This window comes from Delphinus delphis, chromosome 17, assembly GCF_949987515.2.
Source record: "Delphinus delphis chromosome 17, mDelDel1.2, whole genome shotgun sequence".
Lineage (NCBI taxonomy): Eukaryota > Metazoa > Chordata > Mammalia > Artiodactyla > Delphinidae > Delphinus > Delphinus delphis.
In genome coordinates this window covers 77773189-77797607 of record NC_082699.1, presented here as the reverse complement: position 1 = coordinate 77797607, position 24419 = coordinate 77773189, and the positions used below count along the sequence as shown (strand labels likewise).

Here is a 24419-nt window from a genome sequence, read left to right as displayed (position 1 = left end):
GATTTACTTTAGGGTCATTATCAGATTCTTAAAAACTCTTCAAACCTGTTGATGTCTTAATTTTTTAAAAACTGTAGCTGTATCCATTTGCATTCTTTGTTTCTACTCTCCTATTCTGGCAAGCATCTCAAGTTTTATTAAAGGGCCGGCTTGTTTCAAGCGTGATGAGGTTACTGTCCTGGTGGGATCTCAGTATGTACAGCGAGTATAAACTAGGCAGCTCTGGAGTGAGATGATGGTTGTGATCCTTGTACTTTTCTCCCTCTTCTGTGTGTGCTGTTTTATGGAGCATTTATATCGGATTGTGGGCTGAGCCTTGGGCTCAGTGCCAAGGTTTGTCAGTACCTGTTTCCTCACACCTGCCTTGGGACTGCCCTACTTGTCCCAAGAAAAGAAGTTAGGCACTGAAGTTAGTATGTGAATGAAAGGGAGACCTGAAGCTGGAAGGTCGGCGGCCACCACTGACAGGCCATCTGCTTTCCCATTTCCCATTCCAGTGCACTGGCCTCTTGCTGTACCAGGCAGCCTGGTGACTGAGCCTGGACTCGGCCAACTGTGGCCAGGAGACTGGGGTTGGTGCTGGAACTGTAAACAGTGTAGGACAAAGTAAGGGTAGAATTTGGTGTAAGCATCTAGAAACCTCTATAGCAACTTGACAGTAATTTATGTTCACTGACTCTGATGATAGAAGTTTCGTGCTTAGCTTTTGTATGCTTTTATTTTGAAATTTCATTTTTCTAGAAATTCCTCTTTATTGTATTTTACAAAAGTGTTGGTCTGTGACAGGTCTGTGGTCCTTTACCACAGATGGCTGGAAGAGTAGGGGTCTAAACCACGTAAAGAAGCCAACTTTAAAAATCTTTTCATTTCCACGTCTTTGATAGTTTTTTGAAAAAGATATTCTGTAGTATGCATAAGTAGCCGATGCCTATGACTTGTTAATCTTGAAAGTTCTAAAAAATACAACTGGCCACAGATTACAGAGGGCTACAATTACAGAATCTATAAAAGCCTACCTCTCTGGTAAAAGAGGGGGAAGGGCTTTTGTCACTTAGAGACACAGAGAGTTGGCAGCCCCAATGGTACAGCTTTAGCCATGGGTCAAAAACAAATAGAGAACCACACGAACAACAGAGAATTCTGTTAATTGTTTGGAAACAGAATAGTCAGTGTAGCAGAGAGCAACGCTTGGGACTTTTCATTCCGTAGTGGACACCGTCCCACAAACTGACTAATCCACGGTTTTGTGACCCAGATGCCAGGCTCTCAGAATCTGCAAGCCCATCATAAAGACAGACTTGGAACGCCACCACCAGGGGAGTGGGTGGTGGTTAACTGACACACACACACGAAACTGTCCAGAAGGGTCAAGGAAGGCTCGCTGGTGGAGATGTTGCCAGTTTGAGAATTTATAGCACAGATCGGATTTTGACACATTCTGTTTTAGGAAAACTGCTTCACTCTGGTGACATTACAGCAATGGTTTATCTTTTAAAGAATGTTTAGGCCTACTTTTTGAAGGTTTATGAAGGATTTTGCCATTGATGCTTAGTCACAGAGGTATATCCAGATTGTGTGTTGTTTCTGGGTTAGGTCCTCCCTTGACACGCTCACTATCATGTGTCCTGCTGACCCTTGAGCAGCGTGGGCCCCAGGGTGCCAGCCCTCCGCGCAGTCGAAAATCTGCATATAACTTGTGGTCAGCCCCCTGTGTAAGGGTTCCCCTGTATCTGCGGTTCCGCTGCTGGGGATTCAGCCAGCCAGGGATGGTGTGGTACTGTAGTGTTTATTTACTGTTGAAAAAATATGTGCATATAAGTGGACCTGGGCAGTTCAAACGGGTGTTGTTAAAGGGTCAACTGTAGTGATTTTCCGTCACTTCATCACTAGTATATCATTTCTTCTGACCACTCCGGAGGAGTGGTGTTTCTTTTCAGGAAGCAATTGATAATATATTTATTCATCCTTATCATCTCATTTGAAGAGCGAAAGAGATAACTAAGATATCAGAAGTACAGCTGATTTTTTATGATCCAGCAACCTTGCTAAATTCATTTATTAATTCCATTAGTTTATCTGTAGATTCTTACAAATTTTCTTTATACATAGTCATGTAGTAATGATGATTTTATTCTTTCCTTCATACCCTGTGTTTTTACCTCCCTTTTTTGCCTGTGGAACCTGGCTAAGACTTCTGGAACACTGTCAAGTTAGGGATGGTGATGCTGGGCATTCTTGACTTATCCCAGTCTTGGGGGGCGGGACGGGGGGGAGGGACTCTTTTCCAGCAGTATTAATTTAAGTTTAATGTAGATACTGTCATTAGATTAAGGAAGTATTTTCCTATTTCTGTCTTGCTAAGAGTTTTTACTATGAGTGAGTGTTTGGTAAACTTTATCAGTTGCTTTTTCTGCATATATTAAGATAACTCTGGTTCTCCTTTCTGAAAATATGGTGAATTACATTGATTGCTTTTTTAAAATTAAGACTTTATTTTTCCTAAAGCAGTTCTAAGTTCAGAGCAAAATTTAGGGGAAGGTACAGAGGTTTCCCACGTGCCTCCTGCTCTGGTACATGCACAGCCTCCCCATTGTCAGCATCCCCACCAGAGCGGAACATGCGTTACAGTTGATGAGCCTGTAACGACACATCGTGATCACCCAAAGTCCGTCATTCCCATGGCGGTTCACTCTTGGCGTTGTACATTCTGTGGGTTTGGACAAACGTATAAGGACGCATATCCATCATTATAGTGACATACGGAGTATTTTCAGTGCCCTAGAAACCCTTTGAGGGTTTGAGTTCCTTGTTTGGCTAATAAGTTACTTGAAATACATTGCTTAATTTCCAGACAGTTGGGAATTTGCTAGTTACCTTTTTTTGTTTTTTTTTTTCTGCGGTACGCGGGCCTCTCACTGCCGTGGCCTCTCCCGTTGCAGAGCACAGGCTCTGGACGCGCAGGCTCAGCGGCCATGGCTCACGGGCCGAGCCGCTCCGCGGCATGTGGGATCTTCCCGGACCGGGGCACGAACCCGTGTCCCCTGCATCAGCAGGCGGACTCTCAACCACTGAGCCACCAGGGAAGCCCCGCTAGTTACCTTTTTGTTGGAGTCCACCTTAATGCTAGACACAACACAGAGCATATATACTCTCAGGAATTTTAGTCCTTTGATATTTATTGGATCTTGTGCTTTCACCTAGCACGTGGTCAATTTTAGTAACTATTTCACCTGCAAAGATGAGTTGCTGTTGGGTGTAGTATGTTATATGTCAGTTAGATCGTTTATTCATCATGCTGTTCAGATCATCTGTATGCTGCCGAAAGGTAGGAGGGTGTATATAATCAGCTGTGCCCCTTGTCTCCTCTGCTCTGTGTGTCTTCAACTTCCCTCTGCTTTCGGAGGTGCCCACTGGGCTTGGTTTCAGAACTGGTGGCTGTCGTCAAAGGACAGATAGCACTGTGTGTGTGTGTGTGTGTGTGTGTGTGTGTGTGTGTGTGTGTGTGTGTGTGTGTGTGTGTGTGTGTGTGTGTGTGTGTGTGTGTGTGTGTGTGTGTGTGTGTGTGTGTGTGTGTGTGTGTGTTAGTGCCTTTTCCTTAGCTCTTCAGGGTCTTGAATGCCCAGAATTGGCAAACGCCCTTTAGGGAAAGGCGGCTGTTGAGGGCCTGTTCCTTCTCCATCTCTGTCACCTCCTGCTGTCTTGGGCTCCACACATCTGGGTTGTTTTCTAATCCGGCTTCTCTGAGTTTTCTCAGTGGGAGTTGTGGTCTTGCCCGAGCTATTCCCTCACATTCAAATGGACGTCCTCCTATCACACTTTATTTATTTATTTTAAATAAATTTATTCATCTATTTATTTTTGGCTGCGTTGGGTCTTTGTTGCTGCACGTGGGCTTTGTGTGATTGCGGCAAGCGGGGCTACTCTTCATTGCAGTGCACGGGCTTCTCCTTGCGGTGGCTTCTCTTGTTGTGGAGCACGGGCTCTAGGCGCGCGGGCTTCAGTAGTTGTGGCTCGCGGGCTCAGTAGTTGTGGCTTGTGGGCTCTAGAGCGCAGGCTCAGTAGTTGTGGCGCATGGGCCTAGTTGGTCTGTGGCATGTGGGATCTTCCTGGACCAAGGCTCGAACCTGTGTCCCCTGCATTGGCAGGTAGATTCTTAACCACAGAGCCACCAGGGGAGTCCCCTATCACACTTTAAAAAACTTAGTCATATGTGTTTTTTGGTTTTGTTTTCATTTGTGACTGAATTTTCAGTGTATGAAGAAAGAACTTGTATTTCACATAAAAGTTTTCAAAAGTAGGCAGCAAAATTAACATATTTGGCTCTCCAGTGAGATTTTCTCACAAATTTAAAGGCTGTGATTTAAAAGGAGGGTGGTGTTATGTTGTTTACAGATAACACAGTGATTTTTTTTTTTTTTTTTTTTTTTTTTGTGCGGTACGCGGGCCTCCATTGCGGAGCACAGGCTCCGGACGTGCAGGCCCAGCAGCCATGGCTCACGGGCCCAGCCGCTCCGCGGCATGTGGGATCTTCCTGGACTGGGGCACGAACCCGTGTCCCCTGCATCGGCAGGCAGACTCTCAACCACTGCGCCACCAGGGAAGCCCCAACACAGTGACTTTTGATGGAGCTGAGATAGGGTTCCTGGCCTTTTAATAGTTTGTTTAACCGATATTTATTATTCTATTGTGAATCAGGTACTGCTCTGGGTCTGGGGGTGGCAGGGGGTGGGGGATGGAATACAGTGATTATCTTGGTAGATTAGGTCTCAGTTCTCTTCAGGCTCAACTTCTGCATGTAACAAAATAGGGAGAGAATAAAGAACAGTGTTGTTATGTCAGTATCAGCAAAACACATTTTAATCAGTAGCTTTCAAATATTGTACACTGAGAAATTTTTTTTTCCTTTTACAGAATATGACAGATACCTAGCATCTAGCCAAATAATGGCAGCTGCCTACCTTGACCCAAACTTGAATCACACACCGAATTCAAGTACCAAGACTCACCTGGGTACCGGTGTGGAACGTTCCCCTGGGGCCATGGAGCGAGTGTTGAAGGTCTTTCATTATTTTGAAAGCAACAGTGAGCCAACCACTTGGGCCAGTATTATCAGGCATGGAGACGCTACTGACGTCAGGGTAAGTACATTTTCCTAGGACACATCCTCAGTGTATATGTAGGTTAAATGGTAATGGCACATACCAAAAAAAGGCAGAGTAATAATTTTTATTCCCATATTTCAGAGATGTTAACTTTTCTCTATAGTATTTATTGAGTTAATATGTGACGGACCAGAGTTTTAATTTATGTAAAATTTCTTAGAAAAATAGTAACTGCATCATATTATTCATATAAGGCCATTGACTTGTTTTTCTCTCCTGTTTTTAAAAAAATTCTTTGACATATACAAGGAAACAAAGGAATTAAAATAGCGTCTAATACTGTTGAAATAAATTATTTTCTAGAAAGTGTAATTTTGAAGGTATTTTCATGACTCCAGGTAGGATAGATTCTTAAAAAAAATATATGTATATCTTCTATATACCAGACACTTGGCAAGGTTCTGGGGATATTAAAGGTCCTGGTCATACAGCTTCCAGTCTGTTGTGGGCAAGATGCCCATGGCCTTAATTGCAGTGCGGTGCAGGCAGTGCTTCCCGGGGTGTTGCAGATGACGAGGGCCGACAGGGATGTCACTGCGTGTGACTGTGAGAGGTGGCTGGACACACTTTCCTCTGGGTGCTGATGAGAGTGGGTGGTAAAGAATTGTGAGGGGAGCACAGTGTAGGCAGAGGTTGCTGAGAGTGAGGAGTGAGCACCGTGATCTCAGAAACCTGAGTTCAAAATGTAAATTTTCAGGATGTTTACTTTGATCAAGTGTTGAAGAAACCCCTCCTCCTTCCTGCTCTTTCACTTAGTCCCTATTCATCTTTAAGGAGGACAAGTGTCCAGCGAGTAGGACCATCAGATGTATCTCCCCTGCTTTCAGTAATAAAGAAACAAAGTAATTTGTACTCTTTGACTTATTTGCCTTAACTGTTTTTAAGTACAGTAAAGGGACTGGTAGAATTTAGATTTAAGGCTACATGTTACATGTGCATTATATATAATATTCTGCTACCTCTTGTGATACTGTAATACTGACTATTCAAACGGACTAGTTATTAAAAGGAGAATCATTCACTCAGGATTGAAACATGTGTTAGTATCTCTTCATGTGCTATACTTAAAACATAGTAGTCTCTTTTTACAAGCTTTCCGTGAAGCTTGCTGGCTTTTTCTAGTTTTTCTATAGTTCTGTTTTATATTTAACCTTATAAACACAGTCACTGGAGAGAAACCTTGTAAGGTAACGTTTATGGGAAGGCTGTTAGGGTATGTTCTAGTTTTTATTAATTTCGGATACAATGAGAGAGGAAATTCTTTAAACCATCGCATCGGCCTTAATAAACTTCAGAGCATTTGTGCAGGAGGGGAGCCTTTCAAAGATTATGAATTTGACAAGAATTAGCAAATGTTCAGAATTTATTATATCAGAAATTCACCTGGGAAGGACTCCGTGACAGATGTGCCATGGTTTTAGTATCATAGGTGCTGCACATGAGAGGAATCATACCACGAAGAGAACCAGTGATCACTGACACGTGGCCGCCTTTAGCCAATGTTAAAATCTTACCAGACATCAGAACATTCATATTGTGAAGAAAAATTTAAACCAGATACAAATACATAAGTTATGAGAACGTATTTGTTAAACTTTTATGAAGATCAACACGAGCAAATCTGTGTGGCCAAAGAGCAAGTTGTTTTATTTCACAGTAATTGATAAATGTCTGGAATTTAGCAAGTCTTAGCAGCTGATGATTGAGTTTTCAACATGAGGCAGAGAAACCTCTATTGGCATTGCTTGAACCCAGCCCTCTCCTGGAGTAGCATGAAATCAACATAGTGCTGGGTCACTGTGATGGCAGGTGGGTATTATTCATAACCCACTTCCTTCTACTGCTGTAACATTTGAAAATGCAGTATTTTCATGTAAGTTAATTAATGGATGGATCTAAAAATCAACCATTTTCTGAAAGGAGGTAGCTTATTTTTATCCAGAGTTGATGAATAATTAGATTGAGTCTCAGACTCTGTTTCTGCACTGCCCGATGTGGTAGCTGTGTGCAACTGCTGAATACTTGAATGTAGCTAGTCTGAATTGATGTTTTGTAAGTGTAAAAATACAACTGGATTTCAGAGATTTAGTATGAAAAAGAATGTAAAATCTCATCAGTAATTTGTTATAATTTTGTTTTTGGCATGCCAGGTTAAAGAAAATATATCATTAAAATTGAATTCACCTGTTTCTTTTTACACTTTTTTAAAGTGACCGCTAGAAATTTTAAAACAACATATGTAGCTTGCATTATATTTCTACTGGACAGCTGTGCTCTATAGAAAGTAATTATCTGAGAGACTGCTTGACTCAGAAGAACCAAACCTTTGGAGGAGTTGAAAGGTTTATTTTCACCAGGAAAAACCTGGCTTCTTGCTACAATTCATTACAGAGGGTTTATTTCTCATGCTTTACTAGATCTCACTCCCGTTACATATTTGTGCTAATTATACACTAATTGTATAGAGGGTGCTGAAAGGAGTCACAGAGCTCCACTGGGAACAGGTAGAGTGTATACAGCAGCAGTAGGAACACGGTACTCATTGAAGGGCTTTGGACACCTCAGGCATAGGCCTCGTGGCCTTGGGTGCTCCCAGCCATCACCGGCCACGTGTGCAGCATCCAGGTGTGAGGAGGGCTAAGGCCTCCTTGTGGTGGGATCTGTGAGATGGGCACAGAGGCACGTTCCATCTCCGTAGCCAGCCTTGCCCTGTGTAACTGCCCAAGTGCCACCAAAATCAGGTGCAAGTTGGAAATCCAGTTATAATTACTAAACAGTGGTGCAGGCTAGTGGTGTCCTGCCCCAAAATCAGTAGCCCATGGTCTCAAACCTCACTTATCTTGGCCATAGCTGAGTGTCAGTATCATGCTTCAGGCAGCTCTGGAGATAAGTGTGGGGTCAGTGCAGAAGAGCCAAGATTAACCCGTGGTGGACAATACTGAATAAGAGTTGTCATCTAGAAACATTGTAGTGACACTTCAGAATAATAAGGGTATAGAGAAGATCCAGATTCTACCAGAGAAGTCTCCTACTCAGGGAAAAGAACATTTACATCAGCCTTTAATCTGCGATGCCAGATGCAGGATAACATGGGAGCAGTGTCCTCAGAGGCTCTGGGGAACAGCTTGTACCTCTGGAGTCTATACCAAGTACAGTATCAATCATAAAAACATGGAGTGAAGGTATCTGTAGAGAAATAAGGAGGTAGGAAGTTCATACCATAGGCTCTCTTTGAAAACACAGCTAGATGACATCACAGAGCATGAAGAAGTGTGGACCCAGAGGGAAGCACTGTAGTGGGGTGCGAGAGGCTGGCTCCCTTGCAGGCCTCAAACGTCTTCAGAGGCTCTTAAAGCCGTGGCCGTGGTTTCATCCCACGCTCTTGCCTAGTCCACAACTGTACCCCGTTCTGACTTGTTTTATTTTCAGTTTAAGACCTAATGCCGCCCAGCTGCAGCTGTCCCTCTCTTCTCTGTCTTTGCCTTTCTTTCTCCAAAAGAACCATCAGCGCTTCAGAGGAAGGGTCTCCCCTTCTTTTAGTTAAGTAGGGCCCTTGGCATCATCTTTTACTCCTTTTGCTTATACTGTGCATCCAATGCATTAGCTAATCCTGTCCACGTTGTCCTCAGAGTGTACCTGGAATCCCCTACCTCCTAGGACGTCAGCTGCACACCTTTCTTGGAGCCACGTGGTCTCCTAACTGACATCACAACCCAGCAGCCAGAACGGTCCTGTTAACATGAGAGCCAGAGCACATCACTCCTCCACTTGGAACCTTCCAATGCCTTCCTCTCTATTTGGAGTGAATATTCAAGTCCTTCAGGAGCCCCTAGCCCGTTCTTCTCCCCGTCTTGCCCTGTGACCTTCCATCTTACCGGTCACCCACTTTTACGTTCTGCTTCCTGGACCTGTTTCTCTAATATGCTGGTCTTCTAATCAGTAATTTGCTCAAAACCCCCAGTAGCTCCCCATTTCTCTCAGAGAAAAGCCACATTCATTCCCCCAATGGCCCCCAAGGACCTACAGGACCTGGCTCCTTGTTACCCATCCTGAGCTTCCAGCAAGCAGCACACGCTTGCTGATGCCTTTGTTTTAGCCCAGTGATACCCACTTCAGACTTGTGATCTACACAACTGGCAAGTCACACATTTGTGTTATTCTGAGCCCCTGAGTTTGTGGTCATTTGTTACAGTAGCAATGAGAAACTAAGAGTGACTGTAGATTGTCGAGACAGAAGTGCACGCTTTGTCTTGAGGACTGTTAGGTGGGCCCCTCGTCTGCTGCTGAACCAAGAGCAGGAGATGGTGCCCTGGCTGTGGGAGAGCAGGACTGGATTTCCGCATCTTGTTTTGGTAACTGAATGATGCTAGGCTCCTACCTCTACAGGTGCGATCAGAGAAGAATGGTGGGAACCCATTGATTCCCAAATGTAAAGAGTATCCGAAAGAGAGCTCACTGAGAAGGAGAAGCCCTGGACAGGATAAGAGACAAGTCAGTTCTTAGGAGGAGTGAAGAGATGAACAGTGTGCAGAGCAATACGTGTGACCTCAGATACCTGCTCTTGTGATAAATGGAGAAACGTTGCAAACTGCCTGTGAGGAGATAGCTAACAATATGCAATGTCCATTATCATCTTGTCCCCTGCCTTACCTTCCGCACAGATGACTTACTCTCCCGCATGCATTCATTATCACGTCCTCTTCCTGCTCAGCTCTAAGACTTGTCAGGGTCACGATCGCATCTCATCGTCATTGGGTCACTAGCACCAGGCATGCAGCGGGCCTTTAGGTGGCTGCTGAGCAGTTGAGGGGCGCACATTCACGAGTGAACGGACATGAAGGACGCGGCCGTACGAGTGCTCTCCACCGGGAGAAGGTCACTTCTGTTCAAAGCGCTGTCTAAAAGATAAGTGGCCAGGTTGAACCAAGCAAAGTCATAACAAGAACTTTCAGAAACAAACACAATTACAGCCTCATCTCACTAGTCAGCAATCAGGGAAACGTAAATTATAACAGCAACCCCCGCCCCCACCCCCACCCCCACCCCATCCCCGTTTGGTGCATCACATTGATAAATATTGTAAGATGGATTTCATCCATTATTGGTATGAGATGAGGAACAGTCTGTCATTACGTGTCAAGTGTAATCGGTATAGTTTTGTTGGTGCACAGTTTGGATGTACTTACCAAAATGTCATATTTTAAGTAGCTCTTGACCCAGCACGTCTGTTTCTAAGCAGTGCCTGTACGTATGTATGACGACAGCTAAAAGGATGCTCCTGGCAGGATTACTTGCGTTTCCACCTCCCTTTCCCCCAAAACAAGGAAACAAAAAAGAAAATAACTATCTCCCGGTAGTAAAATGGCTGAATTGCTATGTTCCTGATGAAATACAAGCACGATGCAGACACTGGCTTCTTTTATTTCCAAGTTTGAGAAGAGTCCTTTACTGTGAATATCTAACATGAGAATTTAATCAGGAAAAGTGTAATTTCTAAGGCCTGGGCTGTGATATAAATGAATAAAAGGAGTTTTCAGAGTAGCTAAGTGTTGCTTTGTGTATTGTAGGACTAGATTGTCATGAACCTTTAAAGCCAGGAGGAGAAATTTAAGTTTAATTTGGATACCATCAGTGGCATATTATGAACCCATGTCCTCTTAGCTCCCTAGAGACAGTCCCTTTTCTAAATGTACATATTCCGGAAATAATATACACATATACTAATGTGTGTGTGTGTGTGTGTGTGTTATATGGAAGTGGTAATGTTTCCATATGGTAGCGTTGAGTTTGCATTTCTCACTAAAAATTTAGTTCTCAAAGTTATTTGTTCAGTTATTCAGAACCAAATAGTTGGTTCTCAGAATTATCAGTACTTTTTACTGAGTACTTATGTACATTTAGCATCAAATATTTAAGCACCTCGTCCACTCATAACCTTGGCTACTATCCAGACTAAGTCCCACGTGGCATTTATGAGAGTATTAGAGAATGAGACTGGGACGGAACTCAGTATGGAAGCATCATGGAAAAGCACGAAGTGAAATAAAAGGGAATGCCTGTGTTTATTGCTTAATTGTTTAGTGGAGAGTGAAATTGCAACCTGGTTTAGGTACCAGGTCCTACAGTTTGGGGACTCTGGTTACGCAAACCCAGACTTGAAATTATTCCAGTGTATTCTGGCAGTGCGATCAAGTGAACTGACTAAAATTCTGTCTATTCCACGAGACTTCAAGGCTAGGAACCTGCCTTCCCCCTAATCATCACCATGTTTTTGGACTAAGCCCCTCTAATTGATACTGCTTCTCTGCAGGTGGGCTCCTGTGTGTACCCGTGAGTCAGAGGACATGAGGGTCACCTGTGCTGTGCGAGGGGTCATCAGGGCAGGCACCCAGCGAAGATGGGGTTTCTCCCGGGGTGTTGATGGCAAATACAAGTATAAGGAATGGTTGTGCCCTGCCTTACACTCTACATCTGGGCGTGGAGGGGTAGACAGACCAAGACACAAAGATCTGGGGGTGATGTGGAATCGGAATCAAGGGGAGATGAGCAGGGTAACTAGAGCCTGTGTGCTCTCGGGAGTGAGCTGGCAGAGCGGGGGCGAGAGACAAAGGCGCTTTTGTGGGAGTTTGAAAGAGGCGCCAGCGCCTGTCCTTTGCAGCTCAGGGATTTGGATGTTGGCAAGGAGAAAGCTGCACAAGTCGCCTTTCAGAGAATTAGCAGAAAAGATGGCCCTTCCTGTAGGCAGATCCCGCACCCCAGAGCACAAGATTTGCAGGCGAGCTTGGGGCTGGATCTGGGCTCCCACCGTCCCCTGGCATGATGCCCTTGGGTGGTGTTCAGCCTGCACTGTCACTCACGGCGGCCCTGTCAGAAATTCAGGCCTTGAATCCAGAAGCCAGAAAAAACGTTTTATGCTCATTCCAGGTACCACCCCAATCCACCACCACCACCACCACCCCCCCACCCCGTCCCCGAGTTCTGTAGGCTGCAGACATGCCTCCTGTCCCAGTAAGAGTTCATCTTCCTGAAACTGTTGTCAGCTCTTCCAGCTGGGTTCTTTTTCATGCTTTCTCTCTGGTGCCACGTTTGCTCCCTCCCTCCATCCTTCCTCTGCCGCTCTCCTGGGCTCGATGCACAGCCTTGTCCTGGGGATTGAGGAGTCAGGAAGGGTGGTGGGCATGTGCAGGTACAGGAGTGCGGCACACGTCCTGCCCGTGGCGTGGACTCGCTGGGTCCTTGACAGTTTTTGAATATAGTACGTGTTATTATTTATCTGTTCTTATGGGTAGTGCTGGGGACATCCTTAATTGTGTTATCAACAGCATTGTGCCATAGTAAATACTAGTGTGTGCAGAACTTTTAAGATGTGTCTTACATTATAAGTTATGTGTTAGCTTCAGTTAATTGCTAGTCTTTAAAAACCAATGATGTTTTTCTCTAGTAGATCTGATTTTCCATGATAGACATTTTCATGTTAATCTCAGAATCATTAAAAAAAACCTTATTAATGTCCTAAAGTATTGAGAAGATTGCAGTGGATGGTGATTAGCACCCGCTCACGTTAAGGGTGGCAGATGGTCTCCATCGTATTCCCAAGGTGTCTTCCACGCGTGCTACCCATTTACAGACATAGACGCCTGGCTTACACATCTCTGTGGGCACAGGGCAAGAATCAGTGCTAATAACACTTTCTTTTCCACAGCCCCAGGGTAAACGCCTTCTCTAGGGAGCCTTCCCTGATGCCCTCCTTCAAAGGTCACCTTCATCTCCTCTGAACTCATGGGGCACACGTGTTAGAAAAGTTAGGTTGGGGGCTGTTGTGAATTGCTGCATGTTAACCTATAGAGAGCAAAGAGCAGGTGGCTAGGCCTAACTTTAAGTATCTTTTCATATGTCATCAGTACTGTCAGAAACATGGCCTTAATTATATGTTCCTAAATGTGTGTTTTTTAAAAATGATATTAGGGTTGCAGCCTGTTCTCAACAATATCGTTGGTTCAGAAAGTATATAACCTTCCACAGGTCTCATTCTTAGGAAGCCACCTGAGGTGTGGCCGTGTGCTCTGATGAGTTGGGGTGACGCAGAGGTGGAGCTGCAGAAATCAATAAAGAAAGGGGAAGTGCCTCTTTTTGTGGTTTTTAAAAAACTTTTCTTTGCTCATAAAAATACTTTTTGTGAAAAAAGATTTCTAAGTAAAATTAAGTGATTTATTTAAATTGATACTCTTTTACCAAAGATTTCTGATAATTAACTAAAAGAAATGAACATTGCATTAATTTTAGCATGCAGTTTTTTGTTTATAACAGTCGTTTTTGTGGGGGGTATGTTTTAGGGCATCATTCAGAAGATAGTGGACAGTCACAAAGTAAAGCACGTGGCCTGCTATGGATTTCGCCTCAGTCACCTGCGGTCAGAGGAGGTTCACTGGCTCCATTTGGATATGGGTGTCTCCAATGTGAGGGAGAAGTATGAACTTGCACACCCACCAGAGGAGTGGAAGTAAGATTACAAACCTACTTTGGGGTGACTCGAACTTGATTTGTTTTGCATATTAGAGACACGCACAAGAGGATGATTATCTATGCTTAATTGTCACACTGATTGTCATTGGGACTCCTGTATAAATAGAGTTGGCCGGTAATTATTAACTAGTGATCTCTTCTGCACTCCTGTGTAGTCTGTCTTGGGGCACCGCTGACCTGGACTTGCTGAGGCGTCTGACTGATCTCATGCTTTTGTGATGACCTGTCGCTCCTCCCACTTCTCTTGTCTGTGCTGCTCTGTCCAGCCTCTGCTCTGAGGAGGACTCAAGCCCTAGTCCTTTTACTTCCTGTTCTGCTGGCACCCTTCCGTGCAGCAGGGCTCCCTGTGCCTGGAGGAGACCACACCCAATTACCTTATTAATGGGCTGCAGAGCTCGCTTTATTGTGCCCAGTACAGTAATCCACAGCCCACCGAAGACAGTCAGCGTCTCTTGGATGTTCACACATAACATTGAAATTAGGAAGTAATCTCTTAGTGAGTCATACTGACCTTAATGAAACTAAAACCATTCAAGGTCAGTTAAAAGAATTCCCTATAAATTGTCCTTTTCCTGGTTCTCTCCTAATAATTTTTTTCACGTTTAAGTAAACCAAGATGTTAGTAGGAAATTATACATCTAAAAACACGTTTGAGAGAAGTCTAACTTATAGAACGGGGTTCTTCCACACTGGTTCCCGTTTTTATAGATAATGCTGCGGAAGTAAAGATCGTTGTAGAGTGAAGAGAGCATTCAAATGTCAGTAACTTTCAGTTCAAGGATCTAAGTTGAGAAGATTAGAAAGATTAAAAAGAAAAACAAACATGTTTAGGTGAGTAAATCTTTATTTGAATAAAATCTTGACCCAATTACGGTTTATCAAAGAAATATAGTCGTATTTTCAAATTTAGCGAATAGCTGAAACCGAGCTAACAAAATAGTCCATGAGAATATAGTTTGGTTGCTTTTCATCACTGGCTAGCAAAGATTTGACTTCCATCTGTTTGGTCAATTAATTAAATAAGTGTTTAAAACCTAAGAATATCTAAAGGTTACTTGAAAATACCTCTAGGTATTTTTAATCAGCACAACTTCGTTACCTTCTGAATTCATGCAGACATGTCAGAGGCAGCCTTCATTATAGCAATAGTTTTAGTGCTCAGTAAAGTGTTGGATGTAGATCCCTGTGTATACAAGCTTTGCTTTTGTTCTTTTAAGCCAACTTATTTGACCTAATTTCAAGTAAAATTGAGTAGGCTATTTTTTTTAGTGGAGCCTGGATCCTCAAAAGTAAGGAAGATTTGGCTGACCCTCTTCAAATGAAGGGTGATGAAGATGCTACTGCTAATACTGATGAAGATGATGACATTGATGTATTGTCATCATCGAGTGGCTGTTAAGAGCCAGGCACTGTGCCAGCTGTGTGCTATTTATGATTTATTTATTTGTAATTTGTAAACTGTATATTTCATTTACCCAAACCCTAGGAGGTAAAGACTTGTTATCCTTATCTTACAGATGAAAACAGAGGCAGAACAAAATTGATTTAAGCTGCATTCACATAGATAGTTTGTGACACAGTTTTGATTTGGATTTAGCTATCTGACTTCACAGTATGGGTTTTTAAAATCAACATGCCTGTCCCAAGGGGAATAATGTGATCTTCAAAACTCTGAGAGTGTAGCTAGGCTTAGAAGATGAGTGACGGTGCATGGATCGTCGGTAGAGGCGATGAGAGAAGAAAATGTGATCGGAGATACCACTGATACATGCGTGGCATCGTCCAGAGTGTGAGGGTTAATGCAGATTGCTCTAAAGTGCCAGTGGGGAACAGGAGGCTGTTAAGCAACCAAGCAGATTTGAGAAAGAACAAAACAGAAGTTCTGGAAATCATTGGATAGATAAAGCAGCAGATTAGACATAGATGAAAACTTAGTAAACAAGAAGGTGGATCTGAGAAAATTTGCCCAAAACGTAGCACAGAGATGAACAGATGGAAATTATGAAAGCAGGTTTATGTAACATGGAGAATGAGAAGGTCAGCCCTTTTCTAACAGGAATTCTGAAGAAGAGAATAAAAAGAGTGAGGAAGAGGAAATAATCTGAAGAGAAAATAGCTGAGAACTTTCTAGAATCAGTGAGTGATGTGCATCCTTAAATGCAGGATTAACAAAAAATCTCAAACAGGGCGAATAAAACTAAACGCATACTTCGACAAATTATAGTAAAATAGTGTTGTACAGAAGAAAAAGAGAGGATGTTAAAAGCAAGCAGAGAAAAATTGAGACTTCTTACAGCATGATTGATGCCAAGACACTGGGGGGATTATACGTTCAAAGTGGTGGGAAAATATAACTGGCAGCCTGTATTTGTTTGCACAGTTAAATTCCCTCAAGAACAGATATCGGCTAAATATGAGGGTAACAGCTCAAACATTAGAAATATAACTTAAACCGTAGTTGGGTAAGTAGGTATTAGAGAAACGTAGGGATCAAAAAGAAGGAAAGAGATAGAGAAAAGGCACGGGAAACAGGGTGAATAGAAATCACGAATAAGATGCAGGCACACCAACGGTGAATGGTCAGAGGGTATTAGAGTGTGATTAAAAAGTAAATTCTAGCGCTCTGCTATTTATAGGCTGTATCCAAAACAGTGATGTTCAAACATTTTTCTTCGACTTACAGGAAGAAATGTGTTTTGCCTTGAGATTTAGTGCACGTATACCTGTTTGTGTATCTCAGAGCTATTTGTAAATAACGGACCTACATATTTCACAAAACATACTCAGCCTTATTATTTACACTAAAGTCTAAGGGTTTTCTCTTCAATGTCATTCTGTTTTGTTCTACTTAAGTAAAATAAATTAATAAATAGTAAAAAGAATTTTCCTACCTACTAATGAGTCCTGATTTTCAATTTGAATAACTCTCACATAAAACATGAGTACAAGTATACCAGACAAATAATAACCAGGAAAAAAAAAAGATGAGTATTATGCTATTAGTATCCTGTGCAAAAAATTTTCAGGCAAACAAGAATTATTATGGATGTAGAGGGCAACTACGTAACAATAAAAGGCTCATTTCACCAAGACTTTAATAAGTATAGAAATAGATATAACTCTTAAACTTATAAATTCCTAGACATTCCTCAAAATGTAAAAAGCAAAACTAGTATTAAAGGAATAAAACTTACCTCTCCTAATAATTAAAAGGAAGAGCGCAAACAATAGTAAGTAAACACTAGTTTTAAAATTATGTATCTAACTATTTTTTCGAATGTAGAACTATAGGATCCTGCACGCAACAGTATATTGAGCAATTTAAAAACACATCTCTACATAATTTACGGTTCGGGCTTCCCTGGTGGCACAGTGGTTCAGAATCCGCCTGCCAGTGCAGGGGACACGGGTTCGAGCCCTGGTCCGGAAAGATCCCACATGCCGCGGAGCAGCTAAGCCCGTGTGCTGCAACTACTGAGCCTGTGCTCTAGAGCCCGCGAGCCACAACTACTGATCCCACATGCCACAACTGCTGAGCCTGCACACATGGAGCCTGTGCTTCACAACAAGAGAAGCCACCACAAGGAGAAGCCCGTGCGCCGCAACGAAGAGTAGCCCCCGCTTGCTGCAACCAGAGAAAAGCCCACGTGCAGCAACAAAGACCCAATGCAGCCAGAAACAATAAATAAAATAATAAATAAATTTATTTAAAAAAATAATAATAATTTATGGTTCAAAGGAAAAGGCCCAGCCTGCTGAGGGCCTGGCTTTGATGGGGTCTGTCCCTTCGCCGTCCAGTCCACTCTCTGCAGTAGCTCACGGCCGCAGTCACTTCCTCCTGTCTAAATACAGCTGGCCCTCAGCATCCGCAGGTTCCCTGGTTCCGCAGCCGTGGATTCAACCAACCGCCGATACAAAATTCTGGCGGGGGGGGGGGACTTCCAGAAAGTTCCAAAAAGCAAAACTTGAATTTGCTGTGCCAGCATCTATTTACATAACACTTACATTGTATAAGGTACTATTATAAGTAATCTAGCGATGCTTTCAAGTATACAAGAGGGTGTGTGCCTCTTACATACGCAGGCTGTGCCAGTTTACATGAGCATACGAGGATTTGGGTGTCTGCGGGGGATCCTGGAACAATTCCCCTGTGGATACTGAGTGTACTTCCTTCATTTAGCCTCTTGTATACCAGACTCTTCTGGTGAAGGTTTTCCTCCTCTTTTACTGACCATCACGGTCTGTCTTCTCCTGCTTAGCCTCGACGTTTGGGGCTGCTCCAGTGACCTCTCTTCCTCTTTCTGCCCACCTTAGACCTGCCTTTGGCATTAAATTCACTCTTTATTGGATAAATGCAGGAAATCCATGGACAGGTTATTGCAGTAACCCAGGAAAAAGTCACAGAAGACGATGGCTGTGGGGAGTAGTACTTGAAGGAATGAGAAGCAGCTGTACCGAGATATGTTTAAGGTAGAGCTCACCGAATTTGCTAACAAATCTTTTAAACTGTAAACATCCGAGGAAATGTGTAGGTCGTCCCTGCTCAGAAACTCCCGGGAGCCCCCGTCACCCCGGGAGCCCCCCATCACCCCTGGAGCCCCCCATCACCCCGGGAGCCCCCCTCCAGCCCGGGAGCCCCCTGTCACCCCTGGAGACCCCTGTCAGCCTGGGAGCCCCCCCGTCAGCCCCCCATCACCCCTGGAGCCCCCCATCACCCCTGGAGCCCCCCGTCAGCCCGGGAGCCCCCCGTCACCCCTGGAGCCCACTCTTGAGTTTGTGATTTTACTTCTGGGTCCTCGTCTCCGTCTGCTGCTCCTCCCCTTCCTCCATTTGAGCGACTCTGGTCCCTTTGAAATCTTAGTTTTCTGTTTTCTTAGATACTCAGGGTAGGGTCTCATTTGATGGTCTCTTCTCTGTTGCCAGCCTTCTTGCTTGTTGAATACAGTAACCCTTCATCTCACTTCTCTTTCTGCCTTTATCTTTTCCAACTTTTCACTTGCTTGACCTTGGCCACACTGGCGCTCTTACTGGCTCTTGAACAAACCAAGCAGATTGTTCCTGGTGCTTTTGAACTTGATGCTCAACTGCTGTGTGTACTCGTCTGCCATTTCCGGCCTGGCTTGGACCTCCCTTCGTTAGGGCAGGTGCTCCACTGTCACCTCTTCCCCAGGGCCTTTTCCAGCCTTTCTGTCTACAGAGCCCACTGCCCGCCTGGTACAGTCTCTGTCCCTCAGGGACTCCGTTGTATTCACTGCTTGGTTCTGGACGTGCCAGATATATAGTAGGCACCCAGTACAAAATATTTTAAGTGGAAGTTGAATCAGTGATAATGAAATTATCAACTAGGAACTGAACAGGACTAGTTTACGTTAGTAACAGTCTTCATATTAACACGCTTCTTGCTGTGTGTCAGACATTGCCTGAGAGGCTTCATAACCTGCCTGTGGTCACACAGCTTAAATGGGTGGCAGAGTAGAAACTGGGTCCATGCACCAGCTCTTTCTTTATTCCTGTGTTAGGTATGTGACTGCAAGAAACAGAACATTGAGACCTCCTCAGTCCATGGGTGGACATGTGAGGGTAACTGCAGCTCTGGCTTTAGTTTTGAGAAGTAGGATGTTAATATTCAAATGAAAGTGCCCAGATTCATCAGAATAATTGGATATTAGTTTCCATTCCTGTGGGGTTTTTGAACATAGATTTTTCTTTTTTGCAGTATCTGCTATAATATCTCTTCATATTGTTAAATAAACCTGAGATCTAAACTTGTTTAATGGAGTCTTAGTTCTTCTAAGACCTCGATAAGCAGCTGCAGCACACACACTTGGTCGTAACTGTCTCAGGCAGGATGGCCTTACAGAGATGTCATGACGTGTCATTGGGGAAAGGAAGGGCTGATTTGATAAATGGCTATCCTCGTAGGAAGAATAACAACAAAATTAGATCCTACCTTGAACAATACACGGAAATCCACCTGAGATGGATTAAGTTTTAAAAAAAAAGAGAGAAAGCTTAATGGAAAATATAGTTGAATGTGTCTTTGGCTCTAGAGTAGGAAGGTTTTCTTAATACTCCAAAAACATTCACTCTGAAAGAGGAGAATAATAAATTTGACTTTAATGAGGTGAAAACATTCTGTTTATCAAAAGATGTTTTTTCAAAACTGCAGAAATGGTAATTCCCTGGCGGTCTGGTGGTTAGGACTCTGTGCTTTCACTACTGAGGGCGCGGGTTCAGTCCCTGGTCAGGGAACTAAGATCCCACAAGCTGTGAGGTACGGCCAAAAAAAAAAAAGTGCAGAAACAAGTTGCAACTAGGAGAAGATAGTCTACTGATCAATATGAAGTCTCAAATTGGCATGAGACTTGAGCTATTTTCATAAAAGAGAAGACAAGTTTGACTAGTAATCACAGGAAGACACTATCGTCTTTCTCAGTGCTCAGGGAAGTACGAATCTAGGCCATTAGATTCCATCTTACACTGTCTGGTTGGCAAAAAGTAAGTTGTCTGACAGAATTAATAGCAGGAGAGGTTATGGATCTGACAGGATCTTGCCTGCCCTGCTGGGGAGAATGTAAATTGGTAAAAAAAATTTGGGAAAATGGCATAGCATCCTCATGACATGCCCTTCTATCCTGCTGTTCCACTTCAAGTTCTGTCCTCGAGAGACCCTTGCATTTCTCTACTAGGCTAGAGGCCCAAGAACGTTCGTAGAATAACCAGTGATGGTTAAGTCAGTTGCAGAATATTCACAGTGGAATGTTACACTAGTCAAAATGAATGATCAGGGCTTGCAACAGTGTGGATAAATCTTAGACAGATACCATCGTGTGACAAAAGGCAGTCCCAGGATACCTGTGTGAAGGCACTAAATAGCAACACCATTGAGTTGCACGCATCAAAGTGGTTACCTTCGCGGGGTGGGGTGGTGCACCACGCGGCTTGCAGGATCTTAGTTCCCCAAGCAGGATTGAACCCGGGCTCTGGCAGTGAGAGCGTGGAGTCCTGACCACTGGACCGCCAGGGAATTCCCTAAAATGGTTACTTTTTATGTGAATTTTACCTCAGTTAAAAAACAAAAAGTCCCAGGAGATGACATACAGCATGATATACTTTTACGAAGTAAAAACAAAAATAAACCTAAGAATATTGTTGGGAACACATCAGATGGGTAAGACAATATTGAACATGTAAATAAAGGATCGGGGGAGATGCGCTGTCTAGAGCCTCTGTGAGGAGAGCACCCTGCCCCCTCCCATCCTCTTAAGGGCCCTCAGGGACTTGTGTGGAATCCTCGGGTCCTGAGGCAGAGCCCGAGGCCACTGTGCTGCGTGCACAGGCACGGGCCCTGCTTCCTTCCCAGTCTTTCAGGGACCAGGCACTTGCTCATCTGTCCCTGGGGTCCTGGGAGATCTCGGTTAGGTAGATCGTGTTTGCTAGGATCTTGAGTCAGCCAAAAAAGTTTGAATTACAGTACCATACCTAGTTTATAGTGTAGCAAAAGGTATCATGCAGTTTTGAGAGATTTCTACCAAACAGATTTAAACTTTAAAGTTTTGCACCTAGATAATTAAATTCTAGTTAAATTTTGATAACTAAATTTTGGTTATCTGGAATCACCTACATGGACTGGTCTGACTTCTGAGCAGGTTAATCAAATAGTAAATGGCCCAGTCCTTTTGGTGTAGGATTCAGGGCTTTGAGAGCCAGGTCTGAGAGGAGGCTCTCTTGGCATTTGAGAGAGAATTGTGGGGCTTCTGCAGAGCAAGTGAAAAAGAAAGTCCTTTTCATCGTTATCAGATGTGGTTCACATTCTCCTGCTCACGGCTGTTGAGCAGCTCCTCTCCTCGCTCTGCAAAGGAATGATTTTTTTTTTTTCCCAGACCTTTGCAGGAAAAAAAAAAGTCTTTTATGTGGAGGAAAGGTTTCCCTTTTCAAAGATGACAAAAGAAAATGACTAATGATAGCTTAGGAAGTTTTAGATTGTATTTTGATAGTTGTCTATGTTATCTTGAAATGACATTCCGTGCGCCTATACCTTAATTTGAAAAGCTAGTCTTTCATTATAACACTGAATTCAACAAGAGTTCTTTAGAAGATTTAAAGCAGTAAGAGAGTAAATAGAGGAACATTCTGACAAGTTTGGAAGTGACCCCTTTAAAAAACAGGACAGACTTCCAAATTTGCTGATTTATTAATTGAACATTTATTGGATGCTTCTGCACCAGACACTGACAGCACAAAGATGAACAGATTTCTGGCCGGTCTGTGGCTATACAAGACTGATGTTTATTGACCAGGCTGGTTTAAAACTCGTTCTGGTGGTTATTTGTTATTACAGCTACAGAATAGTCAGTCTTAGGTATGTGAGAATTTCTTTTTATTCTCAATATGTATCAAAAGTTGCAAAAACAGTACACAGAAATCCTGTGTACCCTTCAGTCAGCTTCGCTAAATGTTAAAATCTTACTTAAACATAGTCCAGATATTGAAACCAGGAACTTAACATTGATACAATACTATTAACTAATCTACAGACGTCATCAAATTTCACAGTTGTCCCTTCTCTGGCCCAGGATCCAGATCAGAGCACCCTGTGTCTCAGTGTCCTGTTGCCTTCTCTAATCTGGGACAAGTCCTCAGGCTGTCTTTGTCTTTGATGACCTTGACCCTTTTGAAGAACACTGGCTGGTTGTACCGTGTTCCCCAATTTGGGTTTGTCTGCTTTTTTTTTTTTTTTCTCATGATTATATTAAGCTTATGCATTTGGGGAAGAGCACCACAGCCAAGGTGTTGGTTTTCTCACTGCATTTTAGCAGGAAGTCTTCGATGGTGCTATGACTCATTTTACTGGCGGTTTTAACTTGGATCGTTTGATGTAAGGTGGTGGCCAGGTTTCTCTGTTATAAAGTTATTATTTTCCCCTTTGTAGTTAAGTAATATCTTCTGGGGATGTACAGAGACTGTGCATATACTCTGTTTCTCATTGTATTTTCACCCACTAATCTCAGCATCATTGGTGATTCTTTTTTGCAGTATTCATTACTGTAATTTTTGCCAAATGGTGAGTTTCTGTTTCTACCCTTCCTTCTAGGGTTTTTAAATTGGAAGTCTACTGTAAGAAAGAGCTGTCCACACCACATTGTTTATGCGGGTCATCTGTGTAGTTCTGTGAAATTGTACTTTTGTTTATTTCACTACTCACAGTCTGACCAGCTAATCCTTCTCCTATCAGGGTTATGAGATCTTCATCCAGCTCAACTTTTCAAAAACATTTCCTGCCCCTCCCCATCAGTAGTCCGTTAGCATGTGGGTATCTATCTTGGTGCTCATAGTTGGAGGTAAGACTGAGGAAGTTAGTTGTTGGTGGCATTAATGTTAATATATTACTTAGTAGAAGCAAAAGGATGGTTTTATTTGGGGCATGTTGTAGTTAGCTGCTGCTCAGAAATCCATGGAGTGGCCTAGAGCAGAGACGTGGAAATGTGTCAGGACACAGCCAGGCTCTTAGAAGAGCAGCAGAAGTATGAGGAAGATGGTGAGTTTCACGGAGGAGAAGGGAGTGGCGATGCTGGTGCGAGCGGGCGGATAGGCTGTGGGCTTCAGGTGCTGCGGTTTAAGGACTGGGGTGAGGTGTTTGGACTGGAATTAAAGTGGGAGGCCTTGAGCAAAGTTTCCGTAGGGTTGTGAGGGGGAATATGCTAGACGGTAGTGGGCTGAAGCAGGTACGATCTAAAGACCTTGCCCACCCCCGTGACCAAGATCAACTTACGTTCCTCTCTGTTTCTAAGCACAGGTGCCTTCTCTTAGTTTCATTCTGCCTCTGGGCATTCAGGCATGTTGAAGTGGAATCGCAGGTCTGCCTCCTAATAGCTGTGGCACCTTGGCAAAATTACCTAATTCCCAAAATTCGTTTCTCCCCCATCTATGCAAATTGGGTGAAATAGTAACCTGGTCACTATTTCTGGCCAGTGCCCTCCTGGCCTCCCTTTGGTGCCTGTTGTCTGCCCTACCTAGTACCACCTGGCTAGGCCTCAGTAATGTGATGTTACTGTGCTGGCCATGGTGCCCCTGGTGCTTCCTTTCTCACTGGGATGAGCACCACTACCATGATGAGCAGAGGGTCCTGTGAGATCTGCAGGCTCCTGATCCCACGCCCCCCGGAAGCCCTGTTACTCACTGCCCTCGGTCAGTGACTATAGCTGCATTTGCCCCCAAGCACCCTCTGGCCTCAGGGCCTTTACACATCCCCCCCCCCCCCGCCCCCCCGCACATAACTGCATAACTCCCTTCCTGTAGATCTTCCTTCAGGTATCACTGAGTCAGAGTGACCTTTACCAGCTCCCTTTATAAAATAGTACTTCATCACTTGTTACTCCCCTTATTTGCCTTTATCACATTACCTACCACCTCAAAGATACTTATGTGTTTGCTGTCTGGCTTCCATCACAAAAGTAGAGACTCTTTGAAGGCTGGTACTTTGTGCCTATTTTACTCACTAATGTCTTCCCAGCCTCTCGAATTGTGCCTGTAGATGGTTAGTGCCGAAGTAAATCTTCGTCGAGTAATGACTGATGAGGTAGATAAACCGTCAAGATGGTTGTGATGGTGTGCAGTGACAGCTCATTCACTTCTCCTGGCGTCCTGATCAGGAAATTGAGGCACAGAGAGGTGATGGCAGACAGTGAACGAGTGATGGAGCCAGAATTCAGGCGCAGGCGGTCTTGATCCAGA

The 24419-nt window shown here is 43.6% G+C and overlaps 1 protein-coding gene across 9 annotated transcripts in view; it reads left to right on the top strand.

Annotated features, from left to right (window-relative positions):
• Nucleotides 1–24419, top strand: part of PTK2 (protein tyrosine kinase 2) — a 252711-nt gene that overhangs the window by 81377 nt on the left and 146915 nt on the right. For 7 of the 9 annotated variants that reach the window (XM_059995248.1, XM_059995242.1, XM_059995249.1 and 4 more), the window contains 2 exons: nt 4912–5138; nt 13496–13662. In XM_059995248.1, coding sequence (XP_059851231.1) covers nt 4912–5138; nt 13496–13662 — 394 coding nt within the window. Of the gene's footprint in view, nt 1–4911; nt 5139–13495; nt 13663–18108; nt 18156–24419 lie in introns of those variants that run through there. The other 2 variants (XM_059995245.1, XM_059995244.1) reach the window with 2 other exon arrangements.